At 42.6% G+C, this 22,419-nt stretch overlaps 2 protein-coding genes across 3 annotated transcripts in view; both read left to right on the top strand.

Annotated features, from left to right (window-relative positions):
* The first annotated feature begins 1,411 nt into the window (after positions 1–1,411).
* LOC115364727 (dynein heavy chain 10, axonemal-like) lies at positions 1,412–18,649 on the top strand. The gene is given in 45 exon segments (XM_030059291.1): positions 1,412–1,613; positions 1,782–1,939; positions 2,089–2,319; positions 3,038–3,228; positions 3,824–3,833; positions 4,043–4,537; positions 4,666–4,824; positions 4,935–5,051; positions 5,298–5,400; positions 6,166–6,344; positions 6,414–6,625; positions 6,778–6,928; positions 7,424–7,647; positions 7,802–7,914; positions 7,917–7,965; positions 8,091–8,282; positions 8,448–8,583; positions 8,989–9,141; positions 9,322–9,510; positions 9,875–10,021; positions 10,179–10,381; positions 10,526–10,600; positions 10,702–10,860; positions 11,030–11,149; positions 11,151–11,163; positions 11,261–11,383; positions 11,484–11,628; positions 11,797–11,971; positions 13,159–13,340; positions 13,443–13,579; positions 13,672–13,889; positions 14,059–14,280; positions 15,066–15,213; positions 15,319–15,598; positions 15,707–15,936; positions 16,404–16,659; positions 16,748–16,836; positions 16,839–16,915; positions 17,078–17,133; positions 17,136–17,260; positions 17,404–17,604; positions 17,974–18,104; positions 18,106–18,158; positions 18,242–18,393; positions 18,503–18,649. Coding segments are annotated over 45 exon segments (7,128 nt in total).
* A 2,866-nt stretch (positions 18,650–21,515) lies between these two features.
* Positions 21,516–22,419, top strand: part of emid1 (EMI domain containing 1) — a 52,991-nt gene continuing 52,087 nt past the window's right edge. For both annotated transcript variants that reach the window (XM_030060617.1, XM_030060616.1), the window contains exon 1: positions 21,516–22,164. In XM_030060617.1, coding sequence (XP_029916477.1) covers positions 21,974–22,164 — 191 coding nt within the window. In that variant the 5' untranslated portion in view covers positions 21,516–21,973. The remainder of the gene's footprint in view (positions 22,165–22,419) is intronic.

A 22,419-nucleotide genomic window follows, 5' to 3' on the forward strand; every position in this document is an offset into this window, starting at 1 on the left:
CTCAGAAAGCAGAGGCAGCTCTGGCCCTTCTTATAGAGGGCTTCAATGTTCTTAGCCCAGTCCAGTTTATTGTCTATGTCCACTCCCAACCACTTGTAGTCCTCCACAATGTCTGATACATCCAACGATCACAGAGTCATCAGAGTACTTCTGAAGATGGCAGGACTGAGTGGTAGTTGGAGTCTGTGGTGTAAAGGGTAAGGAGGAAGGGAGACATGGCTGTCACCTGTGGTGCCCTGGTGTTGCTGACCACTCTGTCTGACTCACCCAGTGCAGTTGAACATATTGTGTTGACAGCACTGGGGAAATCAAATAACATGAACCTCACAGTGCTCACTGGGTGGTCCAGGCGGGTGTGTAGGCACAGTTGAGCAGGTAAATGATGGCATCCTCAACTTCCAGTCAGGGCTGGTAGGCAAACTGGAGGGCATCCAAGAATGGCTTGACCATGGGCCAGAGCTGGTCCAGTACAAGTCTCCAGGGTCCTCATGATGTGGGAGGTCAGTACTAAAGTTCGGTAGTCCTTGGAGCCTCCGGGACACAGCATCTAAGGCACAGGAACAGTGCAGGATGTTTCTGACAGCACTGGGACTATACTGGCTAATCCTGAACAGGGTGAGGGGTCTACCCCAGCATGCAAAGGGCACAGGGCAGGGAAATAACCTGAACAGGTCACCAGTCCATCACAGGGACAACACACAGACAGACAGAAACTTTGACACCCATGATGTCCAATTCGCCTGTGACCTGATTAGCGTATATTTAGACTATAGGAGGAAACCGGGACATCCACACAAACAATTGGAGACAGGATTCAGGATATGCAAACAAATTCCACATAAGAACCGAGGCCTTGGTTACAACCCATGGTATTCTTGCTGAGGCGACAGATAACACTGGAACAAACAAACAAACAGAGGCAAAAGTAGCCTACCCAAAAATCTGCTGGAGGTTGGTACCTTACAGTCAGCAATATTTTTCCTAGGATTAACTCTCTACAGCCTTTCTCTAATCCCAGCTATAACCAAATTAAACCCAACTCTTTTAATAAGTGGATTAAAAATGTAATGCTCAAGCAGAAAGTAATGAAGCAGTCCAAGAAAAATAAAACCATAAAATATGAAAACATAGACAGAAGATGAATGTGGCACAACACGTGAGTACCATGTATCAAGGTCCTTACCAGTGCAGCTGAGGTTCGATTTCAGCCCAACCCCTTTGCTGATTGTCAGCTCCTCTGTCTCCCCTGCCTTTCCTGTCTCTCTACTGTCAGGTAAAGTAGAGATGGCCAAAATACTCTAATGGGGTGGGGTTGTCCAACATAAAGAAAACAGAGTGTATTTCTGATTCTCTGGTGGTAAAATTCATGTTTATTTATTTTCACTGTCATTTATTTCAGGTATATAACCCCATGCTCTCGGTCAGTCAGCTGAAGATAACTGATAGAGGTTTTGAATCAGCATCATTATCCTCTCAGGATAAAGAGAAAGCAGGAGAGGGCGAGGACAACAGGCCAGTGCAGTCTGTTGGGGCGCTTTTGATTCGTGACGAGTTGCTCAACAGCACGCACAAGTTTTTGGGCCACATCAACATGATTCTCCAACAACTTGAAGGTGTGTTTTGATGGCGGTTAGTTTACTAGACCCATTCAATGACATTGTGAATGAATGTAGTAGAAAATAGTAGTTAAAACAACAGGCACTTGGAATACTCATATGTATATAGCAGTTTATTTCCATGGGGGAAAATCACTGATCTACAGATAAACCTTCTCACTACAGGTGAGATTAAGCTGCACATCCCTGATATAGACTTGAGGCCAGAGGTGGATATACTGTTGTCTACCCCAGAGATGGTAGAAAAGCTGGAGCAGTGTATGATGAACTGGCAGACTCAGATTACCATTGTTATTGAGGAGCAACAGAGTAAGAAACCACAGGTTTGTGTCCTTGAGCACAGAAATAATTTCCCCACAGTGATTCATACATTAACACGTTTTTAATGAGGAAGAAGAATGCTGATGTTTTGCCGAGTGGCTTGTTCTTGATCCATAAACCATTATGAACCATCCATCCTCCATTTTTCCAGGCACCTGGCCCTTTGGCTGAGATAGATTATTGGCGGGAGCGTACAGCCATCCTGAGTGCTTTGGGTGAGCAGTTCAATCTGCCTGTGGTAAAGAAAGTTGTGGAGGTGATGACCAAAGCAGACTCAGTCACTGTTCAGAACCTGGAACAAACTGTGGCTGAGCTTACCAAGTACCATGTGGAGTCAGCGGATAATGTTCGCTTTCTTAGCACACTGGAGAGGCACTTCAAGGTTAGCCAGCACAGCTCCATATCCAACATTCCAATGCAATTTTTCTCATAGATACACTATTACTGAACGTCAGTTACATTTCCTATTGTCGTCTTCAAAAATGACAGGCAGTGTTCAAGATTAACTTAAAAAAATTACCTGCCAGTTTTTACCAGCTAAAATAACTAATGTAGGATTAAATTTTGCATAGAAATATGCCACCCTACTCATTTCAGTGCTGCTTTCTGTATAGAATCACAGACTGAAAGATGAAAGGCACAAGATCTCAACTCCAAGACAGGTCAACAAAATTGTATAATATAATTTTATTGTATAGTATAATTACATTTGTGACATCTGGGATTGTTTAAGACATTCTTAACTTTGAGAAAATTGCACCTTGAATCCCATAGTGACTGTTTCACAAGTTTTAATTTTTTTTCTAGATAAATTATATTCAGCCAGAGGCAAGTGGTACGCATACGCTGTGGTCACTCTCATGAATGCATACAGATTTTAACACAGGAAGTGTTAACTGTAATACAACTCTCATGTCTTGTGAGTCTTTTAGTATAAATATAAATGAAAAAATCAATTGTTATTACAACATAAAACAATTTTTTATTTGCGAGGCAGACAGTTGCACATGCTCACATATTCAGATGCACCTTCCAGCGCAATCAACAGCACTGTTTGTCCCCATGGAACCATCAAAGTTAATTTCTAATCCCTGTTGTAGAACCTAGCTACAGGAGCCAACTTTGCTATGATCCTGGACACTATTCCTCCAATGATGTACAGTCTACAAATGGTGTGGATCATCTCCAGGCACTACAATACAGATGAGCGCATGGTCCCACTAATGGTGCGTATTGCCTGGGAGCTGTGTGAGCATGTGGCTCGTGTGATTCATGTCCGCGTTCTCTTCAAGTATGTTGGTTTTGCCTTTCGCCTACTTTTGAAATTTTGCATGGGAGCTATGGATATTAGGTGTATCTTGTGTAATTTATAATTTCTCTTCATCACTCTGATTTTAAGGTGGCCCCTGCAACTGAACAGAAGTCAGAGAGGGGTGTTCAATACATAGTGAATTTTGCTCCAGAGATCAAGGAGATCATTTCTGAGGCCAGACATCTTAGACTACATGGCTACTAACTGTGGCTAAACAGGAGGAAAAATTCACTAGGTACTGACAGTCCCATATTACTTAATACTGAGTGCACTGAACAACACAGCCATCACTTATGTCATCTCTTGCTTTGCTTTGGTTTTAGGTGTGTAGATGATCTCAATGACCTTTAAAACGCTACCACTCCCTAGTGGACAGCCTGAATGATGCCAAGTGTTTTATGCTGGCCAAACAGATCCAAGAGTTCAGGAAATCGTTGAGCTTTGGATGCAGAAGACTCAACTGGAAATCCATAGGTATGGCAAAAGCACTTACTGAAAGCGATCTACAGTGTTATTTAGGTGCATTTTCAGTCTGATGAAATAAACAAGAATTTTGATATGTGTTTGTTTTTAGGTATCTCCAGGTATCTCCCAAGCCACTCAAGCTATCTCTAAGCTTGAGTTTCTTGCCAACCAGATTAGGAAGAATGAGAAGGACATTGATGCTAAGTTGCATTTCCTGGAGACGGCCAACCTTTTCAAATTTCCAGCTCGAGAAAAATTAAGTGACTTACCAGGTAGAATGTGAGAGAGTATGAACTTATAGAAATAAATTTTGTCCTTAGACATTTAGCACTTTGTGTGTTGGATGCGTGGAACCTGCATTGAGTGCCCTCCACAGCATGTGAGTGGAGAAGACGAATTTGTGATATTCAGCTTCTACAGTGATGTGTGTCAACATCTCCAGATAAATGAGACTGCCATGACAGTGTCCCAAAATGTTCAGCGACTGGTCAGCTCTGTGGGCCACTACCTTAACTGCTGGAAACACTACCGGCCCCTGTGGAAGATGGACAAAGCCATGGTCAATGAAAAGTTTGCAGCAAAAAAGCCTTCCTGTGTTATGTATGATGATAAGTTACAGTTCAATGCTCGCATCAATCAGGAGGTGAAGCTGGAGCCTCATGCCAAGACTGAGCACATCATCTATCTGAACCTGGAGCCTTTGGTTCAGACAGTGCGTGAGAATGCCCAGGCCTGGATCAGTTCACTGGGCATGCTACTCAACCGCTCTGCCAGAGAGGATCTCTTAAGCCTAAGAGATGAACTCATGCTACTCAGCATGCATGTTAACTACATTTAAATATTATTCACAAATCATTTATTCGTGGTCATACCTTAGCTTTAGTTTACAGTTGAGATTTTGTTATTTTTCATGTGTAATTACTCTGCCCTTATGCTAATTTTTATGAACAGCAACTCTCTGAAAACCTGAAGCAGAGCCCCAACACATTGGAAGACTTGAAGTTTGTCCTTGGCACTATCTCAGACATCAGGGGCATGTCTCTGACTGTGGAGATGAGGTTCACTGATATTCAGGAGAGATATAGGACCCTGGCCATGTACAAAATAGAGGTAGCGCCATGTAGATAGCAGTTTGTGTAACATTTTATTTTCTGTAGAAAATAGCATAATCTCTGTTATGATCCTTGTCAAAGCAGTTGTTCTGCCTTTTCTATGTTTAGGTTGGAGAGGAGGAGCTTGAAGTGGCTGCCAGTATTGGCCAGCTGTGGGGCGACCTTTTGACAGAATCCAAACAAGTGGATCGAAATCTGATACATGTCAAAAAATCTTTTGTAGAGGTGAGACATCATAACTTATGTTCCCATACATCCCAGAAAAACAGCAAATAAAAAATTTTGTTGTCTAGTCATGGGCAAGATATGGAAAATGAGAAAATGCAAGATCATGTTCCAATTTGAATCAATTTGAGTTCCTTCAAAACTCAAACGCTATGATTGAGTCATACCAGTTTTATAAGCACTCATCCACCACAGCTTACGCCTCATGAGTTTACGCCTCATTTTCCCCCTCCACTACTCTCACAGATCACTGAGCAGCAGATTGAAGAGTTTAAACAGGAGGTGTCTATCTTTGCTGAGAGCTTCAACATGCATGGACCTGGAACAATGGGAGATAATTTTGAGAAAGGTACTGTTGGACTACAGGTATCTGATACAATAATAGAAGATAGATAGATAGATAGATAGATAGATAGATAGATAGATAGATAGATAGATAGATAGATAGATAGACTTTATTGATCCCAACCAGGGAAATTCTGGAACAAGTAACAAGTTTTATTGTTCTGCAGAGTTTGTTATCATTGCATTGTTACTGAGTGAATCATTGTTTTCCAAAATATCACATCAGCATTATTATGCATTGAAAACATGGCCACTGCACTTTATCTCTAGAAACATAAATTCACCTTAAAAAGGGACATCATCTGTTTTTTTGATGATATATTTGGTGCGCCACATATTCTGCCCTGACAGCACCTCCTGGAAAAGAGCATTAGTTTCCTCTTGGGAGAAGTTAGCCTGGACTCCCCATTATAAAACCGTTATTATATCATGGTGGGCAGTGCACTACTTTTAAAAGGGATGAGTAGAGGTAATTTGATTAATCATGATGAGTGCTAGCCTCTACCACACTTACTGATAGTGTATTCCCTGTAATCCAACCTCTATCACAACTGCAGTGTGAATGCACCATCGCTGCACCATTACCCTTGATCACAAAATTCCCAAATGTCTGCTGATCACACTTAAGTGGGCTTGCGTCCCAAGCACAAGGCCCCCCTTCATCTACACATTAATTCAAAAAACAGATCTCCTGGTGATTGAAGTTTTTTCTGCTGTTTTATGTTTTTTTTTTTGTTTGTTTTTTGTTTGTTTTTTGTTTTTTTTGTAGGATTGGCCGTTATGAAAACGTATGAGGCAGAACTTGCCAAGATAGAGACAGGACGGCAGGAGTTGGCCAATGCTGAGAAGCTCTTTGACCTACCAATCACCATGTACCCAGAACTGCTCAACGTGCAGAAGGATATGAATGGCTTGCGACAGATCTATGACATCTACAAAGCTCAGAAGGTCAGAGTTAGTGGCTGTTACATGTCATTGTCTTCATGTGTTTCATCTTTGTGTCCTTCCATCTCTCAGGCAGCTAAGACAGAGTGGTCCGAGACTCTGTGAGTGGACTTAAACATCCAGCTGCAACAGGACGGTGTTGAAAGCTTCATCAAGAGCTTGAGGAAGCTGCCCAAAGATGTATGGGCACTGCCTGTGGCCTTCTTCCTTGAAAGCCGCATGAAGGAATTCAAAGAGTCTCTGCCTCTTCTGCTGGATCTGAAGAATGAAGCACTCAGAGACAGGTTTTGTCAGTGGATCAGCACCAGAACCTCTCTGGAGTAAATTGAAAAAAGAAATGCCATGAATTTTTAAATATTGAAAATGTGTAATACTGAGAATAAGCCAATGATGTCACATGGTACAGAGCATAAACTTATAATATTTTGGCCCACAGACACTGGCAGAAACTGATGGAACGAACTGGCACTAGCTTTGAGATGAACCCTGACAGTTTCACTCTGGAGAATATGTTTGCCATGGAGCTGCACAAGTATGGAAATATCATAGGTGACATTGTCACCTCTGCTGTCAAAGAGCTCAGTATTGTCATTTCAGTCATTTTAAGGGGGAAAAAATGAGGACAATCTGATTTTTTTTTTTTTCATTAATTTTTATTTTGACTGGCTGTCATTAGAAATTGTTATTTTAAATAACCACTGCATCTTGGTTGTTGTATAGTGCATCTTCTTTAACATGGGGGCACACTAGACAAGGCTGTCTCTTGAATTTATATGAACTGCATTGCTCCCTGTTTGCACATTAAGAGGCAAAAAGAGAGACAAGAAACAAAAAGAGAAATAAACTGGCCAATCTAAAAAATGAGCCTTTGTTGTCCTCCCGTAAATACAGGAGTAATGTTATTGGTTATAGTATTGTTACTCTGCCCTGAAATTCCATTTCATTGCATCACTACACATAATTCTTCAAAGGAGGGATAAGGGAGATCATCACCACTTCCATTCAGATTTGTGCGTGTGAGAAATATCTAGTAGCTTTCACACAACGTTTACCTGATCTCCTCCTCTTTCCTGCCACGCAAGATGTATGACAATATAGCATCTCTGAGGTTTGAAGTGGGAAGCAATGGGGAGACAGTAGCTGGAGCCCTGGTGTCTGCAGAAGGTGAGATAATGGAGTTGAAGAAGCCCATCCCAGCAGATGGCAGAGTGGAGGACTGGATGACTGGAGTATTGCTGGAGATGAGGAGGACCAACCGACTCATCACCAAGGAAGCCATTTTCCACTACTGTGAAGACATGAGCAGGTCTGTGTAGATGTGTGTGTGTGTGTGTGTGTGTGTGTGTGTGTGTGTGTGTGTGTGTGTGTGTGTGTGTGTGTGTGTGTGTGTCTGTACATGTTTATGTCCAAGTGAGGCGTACCACAGCAAGGTTGTTATAATAGTCCCATGTCCCCCTCAGGGTAGACTGGATGTTGCTGTACCAGGGTATGGTGGTGCTGGCTGGGAACCAGGTGTGGTGGACGTGGGAGGTGGAGGAAGTCTTTAACAAAGTGAAGCAGGGAAAGAAGGATGCTCTGTCCTTATCATTGATGTCCATGCCAGAGACATTGTTGACAGCTTTGTCATTTGCATTCTGTTTAGCTGCATTGTAACTAAAAAAACAGCCCCATAGAATAAACAGCACGGTCTATACCCTATACATTTCATATCATTTTAATTATATGTTTCATGGTGAACTCTCTGAACTCTCTCCCCAGTATTATGGAGGCCCGTGAGTTTGAGTGGGAAAGCCAGCTGAGGTTCTACTGGTTGTGGGAACCTGATGATCTGTTTGTGCATCAGTGCAGTGCCACTTTCTCTTATGGCTATGAATACATGGGTTTGAACGGGCGGCTGGTTATAACACCGCTGACTGACCGCATCTACCTAACCCTCACACAGGTGTGTCTGGATTTGCAGAGTTTACTTCAGAAACAAAACTCCCCAGATACTTGGGTTAGCATATGTTTTTCTGTGAGCTTGTATCGACAACATAATGTGTGTGTGTGTGTGTGTGTGTGTGTGCGTGCATGCGCGCGTGCGTGTGTGTGTGCATTTATGACTCTGGTTCTCTCCATGTACCTTGGTGGAGCCCCTGCTGGACCGGCTGGTACAGGAAAGACAGAGTCCACCAAAGACCTGGCCAAGGCTTTAGGCCTCCTGTGTGTGGTTACAAACTGTGGAGAGGGCATGGACTATCAGGTGAGACGCCTCCTTATGCAGAACAAGAACCCAACAAAGCCTTTTTCCTACCTTAAATCTATGCTATGGAGTTTTCCTAGGAAAGGACACAAATTTGTTGAGATATAAATTTTCACACAGAAGTATGTTTGTTGTTATTGCCCAGATTATTTGATAAATAAGTGTTTTTCAAAAGTACATTGACTGTATGTTTGCATCCTAATTCTGTCTTGTTGTTATGTCTTTCTCCACATGCTGGAAAGCATATGCACAAAAGCATGAATTTTAAAATTTATGGCCCAAAGTTCTAGTGTTTAGCTTTATTAACTGCTGATGGATGGTCTGCTGGACTAAGTAACCACTTTTAATTTGTTTTAATTTTCTTTTGTCATTAGTTTTTATCCTTAAATTTCTGTCTGTCTGCAGGCTGTTGGGAAGATCTTCTCTGGCCTTGCTCAGCGTGGAGCTTGGGGCTGCTTTGATGAGTTAAACCGTATTGATGCTGCGGTGCTATCTGTCATTTCCTCCCAAATTCAGACCATCCGCAATGCTCTGATCATGCACCTCAAGAGGTTCCATGTAAGTCAGTTGGAGCCAAAGAGCAGAAACACTAATGAATGCATCAGATTTATTTTGTTTTTCATAAAGCATTGAAAGGTAACAGAGGCTATTTCATTGTTGATAATAATATAACTATGATTCTTGCATTTTCACTGTATGCACACAGTAAAGTTTTATTCCCCCCATTATTTGCATCAGTTTGAAGGCCAGGAAATTGGTTTGGATGGCCGCATGGGGATTTTCATCACCATGAACCCAGGTTATGCAGGGCGCACAGAGCTGCCAGAGTCAGTCAAAGCCCTCTTCAGACCTGTGGTAGTTACTGTGCCTGACCTACAGCAGATATGTGAGATCATGCTCTTCTCTGAGGGATTCCTCATGGCCAAGGTGAAGGATACACACATACAAACACATTTTACATAACATTTTAAGTATTTAGCCAGTATTTAGTATTTAGTTTTAATCCTGAATGACTTAAAATGAACTAAATAGTGCAATACACATGAAATCTTAGATCTGGTTCCTGATGAACGTCTGGAATTTCTGGATAAATATTAAAACAAAATTTTTCCATGTGTTGTATGAATCTGCAAATTTACCAGTGCACTATAGATGGCTGGCTAAATATTAAAACAGAATTCATAGATGTGTGGTAAGAATCTGCAAATTTACCACTGTGCTGCAGAGTTAAGTATTATAGTAATAGTAATTTTTTTACTTGAGATTTGATCTACATTCCTTGTCAATCCAGATACTGGCAAAGAAGGTGACAGTGCTGTATAAACTAGCCCGTGAGCAGCTCTCCAAGCAGTCTCATTATGACTTTGGCCTGCGTGCCCTGAAATCTGTACTAGTGATGGCAGGAGAACTGAAGCGAGGCTCACCAGACCTCAATGAGGTAAAACTCCAAAGTGCATCTTTGGAAACTTATGAAACTCATGTGTTTTGGTTTCATTGCCGAATTGGAAAATATTTCCTTTTTGGATAATGTGTTAATGTGTTAATGTGTTATACAGAATACTTCCTGCTGTGATTTCCTCATATTTCCCCTTCAGGATGTGGTGTTGATGCGTGCCCTAAGAGACATGAACCTGCCTAAATTTGTGTTTGAGGATGTGCCTCTGTTCCTTGGTCTGATCTCAGACTTGTTCCCTGGGCTGGACTGCCCTCGTGTTCGCTATCCCAGCTTCAACGACACCGTAGATCAGACCTTACAAGAAAATAAAAATGTCATGCTGCCTAACCAGGTGTCTCATCTGTTTTCACATGTTTAATTGACTTCAAATTCTATGCAACTGAAAGTCCTTGGAGTTTGAATGTCTGCGATGTTGCTAGAGCATGTGAAACTTGTGCTTAGATGTTGATTTGTTCTAAACCTAACTTTTCTTTCAGGTGGATAAAGTGGTTCAATGTATGAAACTATTATGAGTAGGCAAACTACCATGGTGGTGGGCCCATTATGTCAAGCGCAGACCAAGTCAGTGCCAGTTACACCACCAAGTTTACAGCAACTCACTGATCTTTCCTTTTGGAATACTCCTTGTCATATTGATGATTATTTTATCCCAATAATGACAGATTAGGGTTGCTGACCAAGATGTACCCCCTGAACCCTAAAGCCATGAGTGTGATTGAACTTTATGGCATTCTGGACCCTGTCACTCGAGACTGGACAGATGGGATCCTCTCCAACATCTTCTGTGACATCAACAGGCCTACTGACAAAAAAGAGAGGAGGTAGAATAGAGACTTTTAAGAAATAATAAGATATTTTACCCACATATCTTAGGTAAATATAGTGTTAAAGTACCCCCACTGACCACATCTACAAAACATTTATAGGAAATACTGATCTTTTAAAGAATTATAAGAAATACTTCATGAAGACCTGAACTTCAATTCACAGGTACATTCTGTTTGATGGGGATGTGGATGCTTTGTGGGTAGAGAATATGAACTCAGTGATGGATGACAACAAGCTCCTCACTCTGGCCAATGGAGAGAGGATCCGTTTACAGGGTCACTGCCCTGCTGTTTGAGGTTTGTCTGAATTTCAAGATTGTTGCACCAAGTATAAGTTTTCTTCCAAATAATTACATGTGCCGAACTCAGTGTAAGTGTTATGCAACTGTTACAGGTTGGAGATCTGCAGTATGATTCCCCTGCCACTGTGTCCCGCTGTGGGATGGTGTTTGTTGATCCCAAAAATCTTCGGTACACCCCGTACTGGCAGAGATGGCTTAACAAGAGACCTTCCAGGGTATGAGAAAAACTGATCTACCATATACTAATTGCACTCTCTTAGCACAATTAAAATGTAATTTGAGAAAGTCTCAACTTCTGTCTTTGCTTTTGTGTAGGAACAACCTGACCTGAACAAGCTGTTTGAGAAATATGTGCCAAGCACTATTGACATGATTGTGGATGGTATTGTTGATGGCAAACAGGGGAAGAAACTGAAGACTATTGTCCCTCAGACAGATCTGAACATGGTTAGTGAACTTTGTCCACCTCAAATGTCTTGCCCTGCCCCTGTTGTTGTATTGCTGCATGAAGAATAATCCAACATAAACTGTTTAGTACAGTCCCTTGTCCATACTAATGCTTGGGGCTCTCCCCAACACAGATCTTGGATGTTACAGCCCAATTCGTTTTAATACCCTCCCATTCCAGCTGAAGAGAAGAAGACTCTGGCAGAAGACAAAGCCAAAGAGATTGAGGAGCAGAACAAAGTGATAGCTGTTGAGAAGGAAGATGCTGAAAGTTCCCTGGCTGAGGCTCTGCCTGCCTTGGAGGCAGCCCGCATTGCCCTGCAAGACCTGGACAAATCTGATGTCACAGAGATCCAGTGATCCCTCCCTCTGACTCTGAGCATTTTTCTTTATTCTGTTGCTGAAACACATAGCATTGATGACCAAATTCAAGAGTCTGAGCAAGCAGTCAATAGTCCTGGACTAGATGCTGGATTCTGCTGACTCCCATGTTGAGCCTCTGCAAAGAAATTGAAAATGTTGAAATTATAATGACAGAATATGTGGAGTCCTGATTACAATAACACAGTAGCTCAAATCTGACCCTCTGATTTGCTAGGGTAGGTGCAAATCAGCAGCAAAAAATGAAGGACACAACTATTTACTTAGCGAGTGATTCATCTGACATTTAATTGAGCTCTGTCACAATTTCAGTTAGTCAATTAGAATACCAACATTACTATTTAAAAAGGAGCATTACAAGTTCAAAAGATTTTATTCTAAATAATCCTTATGGTGAATAGACCATCCATGAAAAAGTCAGGGGAGAAAAAATCTCGTCTCACTAAAGCCTTCATGCCCCTGGCACACCTGGGCAAGGGCGATCTGCCTTCCTCCTCCTCTTCCACCACTGTATCATCATCCTCAACATCACCCTCTTTATGTTTACCGTTGATCCACAGGCGAATATTGTGGAGCATAATAATAAGTAAGGAAAGTGAGGAAAATGCCTTGTATGTTGTGTAACATGAACTGACTTCAGAAATGTAAGCCTAAGTACAGTAAAATACAAATTCATCAGTTCAAAGGCATTAAAAGTTTGCACCCTGGTGCACATCTTCAGCTGCACTTGCATAGTCAATCTGCACACAGTTGATAAATCAGAATCTGACACAATGCATTTATTAATAAAAATGATCAGAGACAAAATGTTAACAAGATGCATGTCTTTCTGACAGCACTGACTGGGAATATGTGATTTGTATTTATATGCCATCTCTTAAATGGGCAGGTAAATAGGATGGTGTGGCCTGCTGCTTTTGCTGCTTCTGACATTGACAAAGTCCTTAGTGATAGCTGTGTTGAAAGATTTTTACATGGCAAGTATCATATGGATTGTGATACATCCACAATCGGTAAAAGCAAGATGAATCTTTCTTTAGAATATTTTTTTACTCCTTTAACAAATGTTGCATCAAGTTTACTTTACATCAATATTTGTTGATAATTTTCCCATGCCTCTGTGTGCTTTTTCCTGCTGGTGTTCTGATCCCTTCTTGTGCAGCTCCTTTGCCAAGCTGCCCAAACAGGTGCAGGTGGTATGTGAGTGTATCCTGGTGATACGTGGCCACAAGGAGGTCAGTTGGCAGGCAGCCAAGGGGATGATGTCAGAGGCTAATTTCCTGCGATCTCTGATGGAGATGGACTGTGATTCCATAAATGCAAGCCAGGTCAAAACTGTCAAAAGTATGCTGGCCTTAGTGGATTATCAAAAGCATTTATATAATATTGATGTTTCCATTGGCAAAGTTCTTAACAAATGTTTTCCTTGTTATTTCTTCTTGCCAGGCTTCCTGGCAAACCTCCAGACTAGCTTTGAGGAGATGCAGGCAATCAGTAAGGCTGGCTCGGGAATGTTCAAGTTTGTGGAAGCTGTCATGGGTTACTGTGATGTTGCCAGGGAGATAAAACCCAAGAGAGAGAAGGTAATACAACAAATGTATAAATACTATTACTGCATCATGGTGTAACTGAATCAATGGAGAATAAACAGGTGGATGTACACTGATTTTGATAGGTGGCACGTTTAGAGAGGAACTTCTTCCAGAGCAAGCGAGAGCTGGAGCATATTCAGAATGAGCTAAGTGCTATCCAGAAGGAGTTGGGAGCTCTTGGGAAGAAATACCATGCTGCCATGGCGGAAAAACAGCTGCTGCAGGAGGAGGCTGAGGTTATGGAGAGAAGGCTCATAGCTGCTGACAAGCTCATCTCTGGCCTGGGCTCCGAGAACGAGCGGTGAGGCTAGAGGACAGATCATCGAATCACAGTACTTAATTTGAGCCCATGGCCAAAGGTTGCTTATCTGTCCTGTTTCCTTGTCTCCTCTTTGTCTTCCTTTTAATGCTCTGCCCGCCTCTCTTCACTACCTCCTCTTTTTCCTATCTGTCATAATACCCGTTCTCAGGTGGACGCTTGATTTGGAGGAGTTGAAGCAGCGGCGTGTGCGTCTTCTAGGTGACTGTCTGATCTCTGCTGCTTTCCTGAGCTATGAGGGAGCCTTCAGCTGGGACTTTAGGAATGAGATGGTGTACCAGATGTGGGAGAAGGACGTATTGGAGAGAGGCATCCCCCTGAGCCAGCCTTTCAGAGTGGAGGATCTTCTGATTGATGAGGTGGAAATCAGCAGGTGGGAGGGAGTGTATGCACTCCACACCAAACATGCCATGACAAATGAAATGCTTATGTATATATGTTGCAATTAATGCTGATTCTAGTCTTTTATAGATATATATCAAATTTTAGGAATTCAATTATTCCTTACGGTAAGCTTCACTATTTCAGCAGGACAGACACTTGCTGACATATGGGTGTGAACCTGAGTCCTCTGGTAGAGAGGTGGTCTTGTTACTCATTACACAAATCCTACTGCTACCCAGGTGACTTTCCAGAATGGTGATGTATCCTTATAGAGGGTACAAGTGCTCACAGAGTGGTTTGATAACCATGAAAAGGTATCAACACAATGCAAAATGATGGGATGTCTTCATGAAATGTAAGGAAATAAAAAGGGGGCAGCACAAGTGCTTTTGGCGTCCACTGATGCTCTATGGAGTGAGCTAACAACTAAAGAAAGAAGAGGGAAATTGTGACCACAAAACTTGTGAAAGGTGACACAAAAACCACTGTAGTGGTGGGATCTAGTTTATTTGTGCCATTTTCATCCATTTTGGGGTTTCTTCCTCTCTCTTTAGATTTAATTTCTTGTGGAAGACAGAGATGATAACGGAATTACATACACTTGGCCGTAACACTTAAAGCACTGTTATGAATAACAATGTGTTACACTATAGACTGTAGACAGTAAAGACTGATATCTCTGTCAAGTTGTTTGTCAAGTTTCTTTAACCTATACTTAGGTTACTTACTGATCATGGGCGGCCTGGCATGTGTTAAATACACCTTGTATGACAGGTGGGGGTCAGAGGGTTTGCCCCCAGGTGAGCTGTCAGTCCAGAACGGAATCCTCACCACCAGAGCCAGCCGCTTCCCCATGTGTATTGACCCCCAACAGCAAGCACTCAACTGGATTAAGAGGAAGGAGGAAAAAAACAACCTCAAGGTACAAAGTTTCATATTCATAGTTTGCTACGATTGTTATTTTTCCTCTTCAATGTCCTTATACCGGACGATATTCCATCTAATATAATCATCCTCTTCCCCCCAGATCTCCTCTTTCAATGATCCAGACTTCTTAAAACAGCTAGAGATGGCCATCAAGTTTGGCTTCCCTTTCCTTTTTCAAGATGTCGATGAGTACATTGACCCTGTCATTGACAATGTCCTGGAGAAAAATGTAAAAGGAGCAGAGGGCAGGCAGGTTATTTTGCTGGGAGACAAAGAGGTGGACTATGATCCCAACTTTAAACTCTATCTCAACACCAAACGGGCAAACCCCAAGTATTCCCCCTCTGTTTTTGGAAAAGCCATGGTCATTAACTATACTGGTGAGAGCCTTCAGTACAGCAAACACATTTTAGTCTCTGACAAATGAAATGTTGGCAGTTATAGCTGTGTCTTGTCCATGTCGATTTATTTTTCTGTGTTACTCGTAGTGACCCTCAAGGGTCTGGAGGACCAGCTGCTAAGCGTTATTGTAGGCTTTGAGAGAAAGCAGCTGGAAGAGCAACGCGAGCGTTTGATCCAAGAGACAAGTGAGAATAAGAAGCTGCTGAAAGACCTCGAGGACTCCCTGCTCAGAGAGCTGGCCACGTCTACAGGCAACATGTTGGACAACACAGAGCTGGTCCTCACACTGGAGGAGACTAAGTCAAAAGCCAGTGAGGTCAGTCTGTGAGCAACCTGGCCCACTCCTAGAGGAATTGCCTTCAAGATGTGATGCAAACTGTGATATCAGTCATCTTACACTATACCTGTGAGGACAACCTTTACTGTGATTATGGTTGATGCATGAGGGATGAGAGGTGGTCTTCAGCAGTGCCGGGGGTACCCATTATCACAGCAAAGGATGTCCTCAAGGGAATAATTGCCATTATAAAATGGCTACCAACACTTGTATGCAGACATGCATACAGTAATTTATTTATTAAATAAAACAAAAAAAACAAGAAGGAGCACTAACTAGCAACAAAATTGCCAGAGGTGTTGGCATACCAAACCATAACTACTGAAAATTAATACAAGTTTTTAATAAGTCTATGACCAATCAGATTGCTTCACTGAAACTGTTTAATTGACCAGTGAAGTCATTCAAACCTGCTTTTTGATTCTGTTTCAATTTGTGCTCCTCAGGTATCTGAGAAGCTGAAGTTGGCTGAGAAGACAGCAGTGGACATTGATAGGTTGAGAGACGGATACCGTCCTGCTGCCAAGCGTGATGCCATCCTGTTCTTTGTATTACCAGAACATTACCAGTACTCTCTCGCCTCCTACCTAGAAGTATTTGACTTTTCGCTGCGCAAATCCCTGTCTGACTCCATCCTGTCTGAAAGGTTGAAGAACATCATGAACACTCTGACACACAATGTTTATAACTATGGCTGCACAGGTAAAGTAATTTACAGGGAAAGATGGAAAGAGACTATTTCTTAAAATAATGCACAATACTTAAGATTTTTGCACAGCTTGAAATCTAGTCTAACAATGTATATCCTCTGGTCTATTTGAGAGACACAAGCTGCTCTTCTCCTTCAACATGACCATAAAGATTGAACAGGCAGAAGAGAGGTGCTGCTGCGCTGCTTCCATCTTGATAGATTGTATAGAGCTGTCACTGACTATGTCACTGTCACCATGGGTGAAAAGTGAGACTGTTGTCTTTCTGGATTACACATACATAATATACATAAAAGTCAACATAAGGGTGGTTTTGTTTATGTTGCCAAAGCACATAAGTATTCAAACACAGTAATCAAGACTTAAGTGTTTTTGTTTACTTATGAAGATTTATTCCTATTTCTGCTCAGATATGTGCAGCCTCCAGTGATCAGCTTTGATGCCATCAATGAACAAAGCACACCTACCCTCCCATTGTCCTCATCCTTAGTCCTGGCTCTGACCCAGCCAGTGACCTCATGAAACTAGCAGAAAGGTCAGATGTTGGAGGCAGAAAGCTTAAATTCCTTGCCATGGGGCAGGGCCAAGAGAAGGTACCTAAGAGTTATTTTGCAAATCTTTGCAATGAAGCTTTTAGTGTAATCAAGTCTCACAAGTTTAGGAATTGATCAGCAGTCAAATGTATTCTTGGTGAGTTAAATAGTTGAGGGGTATTTTTTCTGCATGTGTGATAAAGGTGGCACTACAGTTGCTGGATACGGCAGTGTCCCAGGGTCAGTGGCTAATGCTCCAGAACTGCCACCTCCTGGTGAAGTGGTTCACAGAGCTGGAGAAGTCACTAGAGAGAATTACCAAGCCCCACCCTGACTTCCGCCTGTGGCTCACCACCGACCCCATCAAGGACTTCCCCATTGGTATACTGCAAAAGTCTCTAAAGGTGAAACAGGATTCTTCCTTATTCACAGCAGTGAGGTTAACTTTGGTTGTGAGTCTCAGTTCTTCCATTAAGCACAAGGATTTCTTTTAACTTACCTTTGCTGATACCCTTAAGGGGAAACTCAACAAAGTAATTCTTTGACTTCCATTCCTACAACATCCTGACAACAGCAAAAGAAAAACAAAAGGTCCAAACACCCACACTCTCATACGGTGTCACACATAGAAATAGATGCCACAATAATCAACATCACCAACATTGCATCTCTTTGCTGAAGGACTTAGAACACTAGAAGAGGGCACACTGTAGAGTACAGATTTCCACCACACATATCTCCCTGTCTCCGGTGCTTGGACTTAGGCAACTTAGGCAACTTTGGCAAAGAGAGAGCCAAATGTGATGTGGCTGTCAGGACTTCACATCCCTGAGTCCTACTTGACTTCCTTGGTCCAATCCACATGCAGAAAGAATGGCTGGCCTCTGGATCATTCCACTCTCTACACAGGTGACCCAGTTTTGCAGTGAGGATGAACTTGATGAGAAACCTGGACAGGGTAAGAATACCCTTGTGTACACAAATTAAATTGTACTGTACCAGCATAAAGGTACAGAGTTTGACTCCTTCTTTTCCTTTCAGGCTGCTTTGTGTCTGGCCTGTATCTGGAGGGTGCCGACTGGGACATGGAGAAGGGCTGTTTAGTAAAGAGCAAACCCAAAGTTCCGGAAGTCCAGCTACCCATCCTCAAGGTCATCCCAATGATGACCTTGACACGCCGCCTCAGATTACAGGTGTGGAGGACAGGCATTCCCTTTAAGCCCTTAGATGGACAGACAAATTTCACTATTTTTATTTATTCTCTTAACTGTTGGGTGTATTTTCTTGTGTTTTAAACCACAGAATATGCTGAGGACACCAGTGTACACCACATCCTTACAGAGAAATGCTATGGGTGTGGGACTGGTGTTTGAGGCAGACCTGTTCACCACCACACTCATCTCCCATTGGGTGCTCCAAGGTGTCTGTCTCTGCCTCAACTCTGACTAAAGACATGCCCTCAGTCTCACCAGTGTGGCCAGCTATTGCACAATCTGTTCTTACATCCTTGTCCATTGTAACTAAAGATGAGCTTTAATGTCTTTGACTTAAGGATATAATAATTTTAATGACAACATAATAAATGTTATCCTGAAAAGTTCTAAGACTTTAAATGACAAGAAATAAATGTTTTAGAACACTTGGGCAAACTCTAAATCAGTACAATGTTAGTGGAATATAATGTTTTCACTTTCCTCTTCAATTTATAAGGGAAGCAAAGGGCACAAGTGGATCGGATTATATCAGCTTGGAAAATATCAGCAGACCTAAAAGACAAACTAAGAGAATAGAGAATTCCACTTATTTTTTCTTTCATATATTTCATGTTTCACTCACTAGATGGCAGCAGACAACAGCAATGAGTAGGGCAAGGACACTCCGGGGCTAACTTTGTGGTGTTAAGCAGTGTGGTGAAGGGCCAAAAGGCCTCTGAGGCCCAAACTTCTGTTATGTTTAGTCACTGAAGAAAGATAATCTTATTAACTCTTGGGTCTGTTGTGACCACAGTGACATTTGTAACGTCCAGAGCCTGCACTCTGCCAGGTCTGACAATGACAAGGAGAATATGGTGTTCTTTGTATTAGCGTTAATTAAAAAACTTAACAATATTAGATTAGATTCCCCGGTGCTTGTGCTTGTTGGTCGGAGGCTCTCAACAGAAAATCTTTGCAGACTTTAAAAAAAAAAAAAAAAAATGTATCCATACACATTCAGTTATATATGTCTGAACATGATTTACGGAAATCAGATGTATACCTGGTTTCTCCATGTGTTTACGCTTTAGTTCAAACATTTCATTTTTTCATTCTCAATCTTAACATCTCAAATGCACTTCATATTTGAGACGTTGAGGTATATTTGCTGGAGGCTGAAAGGGGATTATAGCTGCTGCATACAGTGGAAACGTGCGCTGCCAAATTTTTCCACTTCGCCGAAGTAGCTTTTCAGCTTTTGCTTCCAGTATAGCATGCAGTTTGGGCCTAAGCTTTATTATATTTCTCACATTCAGCAAATAGACCAAGTACAGCAGTGATTATTGAGCTCGTTGTGCCGAAGCAGGTGAAGTGACACCGTTAACATTAGACAGTGAGAGAACCTGGCATCTGGTGGTGCGGCCGTGAGCTCATCGGGCACAGTCCTATACACAGAAACACATACACAGGCAGATCACCCAGCTGCCCCACTTTTGAGCTACACGATGCAATACATAATTTAAAGGTGGTTGGAGTACAGTTCTCATCAGCTAGGTTGTAAGTAGAGTCAGCGGTGATTTAAATAACAATAAACAATAACCAGCATAAAAACAAATCATACATTTCCAGAGGAGCAGCTTTCTTTCCATATTCCCTCCTAAAGCTGTTAAAGGCTTCTTTGAAAAGGGACAGGACAAACCGCAGCTTATTATATAGCAGAGTGAAGATCATGAGACAGCCTTATAGGAGCACACACAAGAGTCTTATGTTGCCTCCCACAAGGACGGGTCTTCATCTTAATGAACACAGCAAATTAGTCTGCGGCTCTGCAGTAAACGCACATCAACACAATGGGTAAAGCAGCTCTTTCTGTGTGCACAGGATAAGGAGAAGAAAGGTAGAGGACGGAGAGTAACTAGACAAGGAAGGATATGCTTAGGGGGGAAAATCTCCCTGCAAACGACCCCGTCTTCCTCTTCAGAGGCCAAGATTATTTTCAGCTGCTCGGGACTAGAGGGATTTACATTAACCCTAAAATGTGCATCGTGTTCCTGCTTGGCACCGCTGGCTGTGCCTGTTGCCTCGTAAAAAATGCCAAGGCTGCCCCGAAACAAGAAATACCGACACATCACTTTCCAGCCTCGGCTCAACCCCCCCATACCCACCCCCACCCACCAAACTGTTTCCGTTTGTTGAGATTGAGAGCAGGTGGGCTTCACTGGCCTACATGTACAGTGTGCTGCTTTCCTCCCGCTGCATGGGCATCCCGTGCCAGTTTGAAGTGAGTGCAAAACAGCACTGCAACTACCTCATCAAAACTACATTATGAAGACTTTCAGACACTCTTTGCAGCCCCCAGCATCTTGCAGCTGGTGGGATTTCCAGCTCTGCCCACTAAGAGACCTGAGAAGTGTAGTCACCCCGGCCACAGATACAGATCTTGGGCCCTGGCCCTTGCTTGCAGTGCCAGGTGTTTAGCTTGGAGCAGAACCACAACACTGCGGTTACTGGCTGCTTGCACTGTAACCCTACAAGTCTCACATCCATGGGCAGAGGGCGGGTACACCGACCTCAATTATCCCCATTCCCCTGTCTGCCTGGGCACTGCACAAATGACCCTGGCATTGTCTCTGATGGGAACTACACTACTCGAGGACAAAATAAACGTAGATCTAAGATGGCTGGATCAAGCATACAATAATACAAATGTAGCGTACACCAATAATAATAACCTTTCTGTATACCCTGACTGATATAAATAGTCCTCTATCTGATCTTTAATTTCTTGAAAATGACTCATCAAAGTTCAAGTCAGCTCATGATCACATAATACAATACAGTTCAAAGAGAGGATTTACACCCATCCCCGGCACAGCTCCAGTGATTTAAGAGGGATCTTGGCCATCCCGGGGAAGTTCACAGCCCATAATTAATTTACAACAAATGCACTGCGTAATGTGTCGTGGGCTGAGCGTGCATTGTCCTCGGTGAGAGGTTGGAACGGGGCAGGGTGAAGGACCCAGCAGGCTGTGCTTTTTTAAAAGACCCGAGGAGACTATAAAACTGGTTTCATGCCCGCTGCTGTAAAGGCTCGACTTGAAATGCGCGCAGACGGAGGTAGGCAGAGCCGACAGAGAAAGCAGGATAACTCACTCACTCTCTCTCTCTCTCTCACACACACACGCACACACACCCAAACAAAGTAGCTATAAAGTGCTTTGATTTGCGGCTGTAGGATCCCTGTTAATATAGATAGGAAAAGAGAGACGCGTACTCTTGGGGAAGTCAGCAAGAGTTTCAGGCAGCATTTTCTCCTTGATTTGATAGAGATTTTAACTGGGTTTTAACCAGCAGTCTCCCCGCCTAAAGGCTATAGATTGTTTTCTAGGAGCGCATGTTTGCTACTTTGGTGGATGGGATGCGCGTCTTTTCAGTAACCTATCAACCCGGAGGTGTTTGACTCATTTTCCCCCGAGCTGGATACACTAACCCGGTGTGGGGTGTGGGGTAGCCTGGGTTAGGTATATTGAGAGAAAAAAAAAAAAAACTTTTCAGGCGCCGTACTTTTGACGCCACGGAAATGCGACCGTGTCAACGAGAGTGCGTGTCCGCGCTTTATCGAAAAAGTTTGCTTCGGACTGCGCTGCTACTGTGGCTGGCCACCTTTGTTGACGGGACCTGGAGGACGGGACTTTACAAAACCTACTCAACCGGGACGCAGCTGAGCAGAGACCACACCGCCGCCGCTCACACCTCAGTCTATCAGAAAAGGTAAGAGGGGACACTGGGCTAATTATATCCACTTAATGGGAAGTGATGACCTCTTTTTATTTGGCCCAGTTATATCTTTAAATTACTGTATGTTGTCTGTCAAACAGCCTGTTTTCTCGCCCCACGGTATTTTATTGTAACAGAAATCCTCCTCTTTTTATCCCCTTTGTTTATGCAATCAATAAATGCCATTGCAGACCTACTCCCATCCCAACCCATTTAGTAGGTCTTACTGTCTTCCTGACAGTTGGTTTC

The sequence above is a fragment of the Myripristis murdjan genome, chromosome 9 (assembly GCF_902150065.1).
Source record: "Myripristis murdjan chromosome 9, fMyrMur1.1, whole genome shotgun sequence".
NCBI classification, from domain to species: Eukaryota; Metazoa; Chordata; class Actinopteri; order Holocentriformes; family Holocentridae; genus Myripristis; species Myripristis murdjan.